The following is a 6,396-nucleotide window of genomic DNA, read 5'->3' as shown; positions in this document are numbered from 1 at the left end:
TTTTTGAGAGCTTGATTATTATATGTCTTGGAGATTTTCTTTTGGGGTCTATCCTTCCTGGAGTACGTTGGGCTTCTTGAATGTTTATCTTCTCATCTTTCAAGATGTTAGGGAAATTTTCTTCCAGAAGCTCTTCAGTGATCTCTTCTGTGGATTTCTCTGTTTCTTCTTGTTCCGGAATGCCAATAATTCTTACGTTATTCCTCTTCATGTTATCCAGCATAAATCTTAGACCCTCTTCAGATTGTTTTATCCTTTTAGCTGCTTGTTCATCTACCTTGGTAGTATTGAGAGATCTGTCTTCCAGCTCACTAGTTCTGGCTTCCATCTCTTCTAGTTTGCTCCTTTCCCCTTTCAGGCTATTGCCTATTTCTGATATCTTATTATTGATCACCTGGGCATCTTTTGGCAGGTTTTGAATTGTTTCCAATGCTGTGTCAGTCCTATTTGATTGTTCCTGGAGATTTTTTTTTTTACTTCTTCCTTATTTTCCTCGACCCTTTTTCGGATTATTTGAATTTGTTTCCATATCATTCTTCTGAATTCCCTCTCAGGCATATCCATAAGCCATTCCTCCTCCTCTATAAAGCCTTTGTCTGTCCCCAGTTCATTTGTGTTAGCTCCCCTCTTCTGTTTTTGGACATGCTTTGATAAAGTTGATTGTTTCTTATTGGTCATGGTTATTGTTTTATTATTATTATTATGATGATGATGATGATGATGATGATCACGAGATGGGCTTCTCTTTTCGTCTGTAATGCGTAGCAGATGTTGTTGGGTCTTGTCTAAGTGGTGGAGTATTATGTTGTAGCTTGGCTATATGGCCACGATTGCTTATGGGACGTAGGGAGGATAAGTTCCCACCTCCAGGAGGGATGTGTAATCCAAAGGACTAAAAGCAGAAATAATGTAAATGCATGGACAGAAATCACCACATTGGAGCAGATATGTGGCTTTGGTTAACTTTTTCTGTTCCCAGCCCGGCCAGAACAGCTGCTGGAGGATCCCCGCTGCTAGCTAGGAGTGGGGGCAGGTGGCTTAGATGCAGGACAGATGGGGGATGATAGATGATGTCAAAAAGTCGCCGCCGACTTTATCACACTCTCCGTGCGTGGGTGAGCTGCACCCGGCCAATTTTTATTGGGATATCAAGCGGGGGCAGGGTAAGTTAGGTCGCCTCTTGCACCTCGGGCCGACCCTGGCCCCGCCCTCTAAACTCTGCAGTCGCAAGAGCGACCCGTGGACCCGCAGGCAGGAGTCCCAAAATATGCGTCTTTCTTTTTCCTTATTAGCGTGATTTCTCAAAAATGTGAGTTCAGGAGACTTTATGATAGTTTAAAAGCCGTGGGACTGGTATATGACTGTTTCCTTTGTGAGATCCCACTCGTTTTTCCCTGGAGCCCATCCCTACCTTACTTCCCTGGCTGTCCTGCCATACCGGAAGCCTAGAGTGATTCATTTTTAATAGAAGGTTATTGTTTTAATTTACTTGGATCCACTCAGTGCTGCTTCTTTGAGTATTGATAGTAAATCCAAACAAAATAAAAACAGTAGACTAGAACTATAGATGTTGAAAGGAGAGAAGGGTGTTCCCCAGAGCCAACAGAGAGAGAAATCCTTCCAGTAGAACCAGCATTCTAAGTTTGAACTAGCCTCCTGAATTGTTAGAGCATAAATTTCTGTTTTTTAAAGCCATCCACTTGTGGTATTTCTGTTATAGCAGCACAAGATGATGAAGACAATCATGTACACATTATGGGTTCGCTAAATGCACAATGTCATGTGTCCACTATTGTAGTATCATGTAGAATAGATCATTGGCCTCAAAATCCCCCACCCTTTCTCCCCATCTCTAACCCCTGCACAGGCAGTGATTTTTTGTTTGTTTGTTTCTGTGTATTTTTGCCTTTTCCAGAATGTCAAATACTTGACAGTGTGTAGCTTTTTCAGACTTTCACCAGTCATTTTTGCAATATGTATCTGCAGTTCCTCTATGTCTTATCATTTTGTTATTATGAATAATATTCATTTTATGGATATACCACAGTGTGTTTATCCATTCATCTTTTTAAGGGTGTCCTGCTTGCTTTCAGTTTGGGACAAACTGCATACACACATTTGTGTAAAAGTTTTTGAGTTAAATAAAAGTTTTACATTTGTATGGAGCACAATTGCTTAATGGTGTGGTAAAGCTGTTTACTTTTGTATGAAAGTGGCAAACTATTCCAAAGTGACAGAATCCTTTGCTTTCATATCAGCCATGAATGATGATTCCTATTGCTTCACATCCTTGTCAATATTTGGTATTGTCAGTTTGTTTGTTTATTTTAGTTACTATGATAAGTGTGCCCTGGTGGCACAGTAATCAACTGCCTATCTGCTAACTGAGAGGACTTTAAACAATATCACAGCTAATGAAGACACTTTTATGGAATGAATTGTAACCAGGAATGAGTCTTGGTTACCAGTACAGTTTAGAGAGCAAAGTCCAATCAAAACTTGCTTCTGAGGTGATCTGCTGGATCAGTTAAGTTTAAGGCAGAGAGCTCAGCTCAGATGATTCCCAAGGGGAAATACTGATATATTTTCTTGAAGGACACAGGACACTTATGGGGGCTTATTAGGAAGAAGTTTAAGAAAATTGAAAATTACATTGGTGAGAAAAAGACCAGGAAAGTTGTGCCAAATTATTTTTTCCATCATGACAATGCACCTGCTCATTCATAAAGGGTAGCAAGAGCTATCCTAAGAGAATTTCATTGGGAAATTTTATTCCATTTACTCGGCAGCCTTAATCTTGCCACTTTGGCCATATTTTTGTCACCCAAACTCAAAGAGCACTTAAAATGAACACAATTTGAGACCCTCAAGGATGTCCAAACTGCCATATTGATACGGCATAAATGTAATAAGTGTAAAAGCACAGACTACTTTTGGGGGGAAGAGTGCTACAGAGACCCATTCTTCAGAAGTGTATAGACCTAGATGGAAGAAATGTCGAGAACCAAAGGCTTTCTTTACATTTTGATATTTTGTCTAATGAAGTTTCTTTGATTTCATAGCAATATTTTCTATTTACTCAAATATAAATGCTCTGTTCTTAGATTGAGACTTATCAAGGATTTTTTGTCTTCTTATGTAATTGATCCCTTTCTCGTTATGTAATGTCCCTTTTTATCTCTGATAATTTTCCTTGTTCAGAAGTTGGCTTTGTCTGAAATTAAATTGTGGAGTTTTAAAATTAGTATTAGTATTACTATCTACTTTTCCTTAATTTTCATCTGTTTTCTGATTTAAATTGGTGGTGCTGTAGAGGGTATAGCTGTGGCTTGGCAGTATGGCCACAGTTGCTGTCTCTTGTCATGTGATACAAGAAAAAAAAGAAAACAAGCCAACAACAACAACAAAAACAGTCCACACAGCGAAAAATCAAAGTCAGTGGCTGTCTCTCTGCCAATAAGCAGTGTGCTGCACCACCTGCTAGCCTGTTGCCTTCACAGACTCCTGAGAAAGTTCAAAATGCCCATGCTACATCAGGCGGACCCACACTGATCTCCCACCTCCTTTCCTTCATTTGATTTTTTTTCTGCTTTTTTTTCTCTCTTCTCCTAATGAGAGCCAGTTAGGGCTAGTTAGGATCAATGTTGCATATTTGGATGAGAGCCTGCCCTAGTTATGTTATTGTATATAGCACTTCCTTTGGGCTCACAACTTCCTCATGGCTCTAACCCTCTAGAAAGTGGGAGATGCCCTGGGGTTGTAAACTGGTTGAAAAAAAGGGAATAAAATTAAATTAAATTACACTTTTGTCTCCATGAGCCACAGGTCGCTTTCTGCAATATGAATATGTTTTCTCTTCTCTAAAGCTGTTCATGAAGCTCTCAAGATGGCTGCAGCAGGATCTGTCCCACTGCTACTGCTAGTCAGTCACATCCTCTCTTGCCATCTCTATTCAACTTTTTCTCCCAGTAAGCACTTGATCCACTTTTCTATCCCTTCCTGTGGAGTTCAAAGTTCCAGGGCCCTCCTCTATATCCGTCTCTTCCAGTTACCCATATTCTTGCTGCAGAGAGCCTGCACAACCTTTCTTCCTAGTCCACCATATTTCCCTGACATAGTACTGTGCAACTGTCTGTAGGCAACTGTGTGTTCAAGCACAAGGCTGTATACCTGGCTCCTCAGCCTGTGGGCAGGAGGGCATTCTCAAAGGGGCCTAGAGGGAGCAGTTGCACGAGCTCTGCGATGGCAGTACATGTCAACCTTGGATGGAGAGATCAGTCACAGTGGCAGGTTAAATCAGGTTAAATAGGAGGCTGCAAATTACAGGACCCTGGGTATATGGCCAGTGGAAATATTAATTGCAGAGTTCCAGGTCCCAACAAAAGAGTGAGTTTTTCTCTTCAATTCCTTAAATCACTCTACTTTTCTTGAGCATTGCTTCTGAAATATAAGTCTGGATATGTGGTACCTTCTTGTCTTACATCAATTTCTTTATTGTTCCCTTGAGAAAGGTTTGATTTTATACCCCATAAAGTGATCAGGACAATCCTTATCATATTGGGGCAGCTAAAAGATTATTGTAAGCCTATTTAAAGTAACTTTAAGACCAAAGATAGTGAGCTTTAGCTATTAATGTATCAACTGATGTGGCACTGTAGGATAATGCACTGGACCTTGAGTCAGTGGTTTAAACCCACCAGCCACTCCTTGGAAACACTATATAGGGTTGCTGTGAGTTGGAACCAACTCAATGCCACTTAACAACAATATCCTATTAGCTGACAGTATATGTATATATTTTATAAGTACACCTACTCTTCACTTAATAGCCATTTTGTTGTTTGGCATTTCACTTTTATGACAATAGATAAAAATCTACTATTCAACTATTTTGTGCATTAATGACACAAGTCTGGTAATGAACACCAAGATGCAAGGCAAGAAAAATACTGGCTGCAGTGGTTAAAGTTATGTATCAACTTGCCTGGCCATGATTCTCACTGGTTTGGCAGTAATGTGATGATATCCTTGTCCTTTAATATTTATGATCTGTTAATGATCATCCTGCATTTCCCCATAATGCTGGTTTTCACACAATGACTTGTCCTTTGGAACCTAGCCATGTTCATAATTGAGGAATGGTGTAAATACAAATGACTTAGGGTGTGAGAACAATATATTATTTGTGTGATACTTCCAAGGCCTAAGAAAAACTTCACAATACTCATTTTTACATTTGTCTTAACAGCAGACATGATGAGTTTCCAAAAATGTTTTCCTTGTCCCCTGTTTCTAAACCCTTAAGACTGAACAAAAATGTGGTTTTACAGGCATCAGTGTCATTCAGGGATGTGACCGTGGAGTTCACCCAAGAGGAGTGGAAATGCATGAGCCCTGTTCAGAGGACCCTATACAGAGATGTGATGCTGGAGAACTACAGCCTTCTCATCTCAGTGGGTGAGCAGACCTCACAATGTAACTCTGGAATTCAATTCTCTCTGTTCTTGACTGCTACTTTTTTTTATCCTTTTTGTCACTTCCTGTTCTCTCTCTACTAGTATTGGTTTCTAAGGCTTGTCTTAACAAATTGTTACAAACTGGTGGCAAAAAAAAGTAGAAATGTATTCTTCCAGAATTCTATAGACTAGAAGTCCACAATCAGTGTCAGCAAGGCCAAACCCCTCTGAGGGCTCCATGGAAAAATCTACCTTGCCTCTTCCTGATTTCTGGTGATTGACAGCAATCCTTGATGTACCTTGGTTTATAGGTAAATCATTCCAATTTCTGCCCCAGTCTTTAAATGGTGCTGTGCTTTTCTTCATCTCCAAATCATCTTGTTTTTATGTATTAGCTTTAGGGCCTAACCATATGCTGTGTGATCTCATCCTAACTTTATTACATCTCCTAATTTTCAAATAAGGTCACATTCACAGATGTTTTCTGTTATGATTTGAACAGATCCTTATAAGGGATACAGTTCTGTCAACTGAATTGTTGATCAGCTTTTCTCCTTTGTTATTTTATAGATTGTATTGTATCACCCACAAATACGTATCAACTTGATTAGGCATGATTTTCAGTGGTTTGGCAGTTATGTAATGATCCCTCATGTGCTCTTATGAGATAAATCAGTAAGAGGATTGAGAGTGGGATTGTTGTAGTTGTTAAGTTACATCGAGTCGCTTCTGACTCATAGTTACCCTTTGTAGGGTTTCCAAGGAGAATCTGGTGGGTTTGAACTGCCAACCTTGTGGTTTGCTGTCCAATGCTGATCATACAGAGCCAACCTAGAGAGTGGGGTTGTTGTTGTCAGGTGCCATTGAGTTGGAACCGACTCATAGCGACCCCATGCACAGCAGAACGAAACAATGTCCGATCCTGCGCCAACCTCACTAC

At 40.0% G+C, this 6,396-nt stretch overlaps 1 protein-coding gene across 1 annotated transcript in view; it reads left to right on the top strand.

Annotated features, from left to right (window-relative positions):
- The first annotated feature begins 3,886 nt into the window (after window positions 1-3,886).
- The window catches only part of LOC102817909 (zinc finger protein 300-like), a 12,837-nt gene continuing 10,327 nt past the window's right edge, over window positions 3,887-6,396 (top strand). Inside the window, exons 1-2 of the mRNA XM_006867675.1 lie at window positions 3,887-3,922; window positions 5,331-5,457. Coding sequence (XP_006867737.1) covers window positions 3,887-3,922; window positions 5,331-5,457 — 163 coding nt within the window. The remainder of the gene's footprint in view (window positions 3,923-5,330; window positions 5,458-6,396) is intronic.

This window comes from Chrysochloris asiatica, unplaced genomic scaffold, assembly GCF_000296735.1.
Source record: "Chrysochloris asiatica unplaced genomic scaffold, ChrAsi1.0 scaffold00107, whole genome shotgun sequence".
Lineage (NCBI taxonomy): Eukaryota > Metazoa > Chordata > Mammalia > Afrosoricida > Chrysochloridae > Chrysochloris > Chrysochloris asiatica.
The sequence above is the reverse complement of the archived record's forward strand: the minus strand, read 5'-3'. Positions and strand labels throughout refer to the sequence as shown.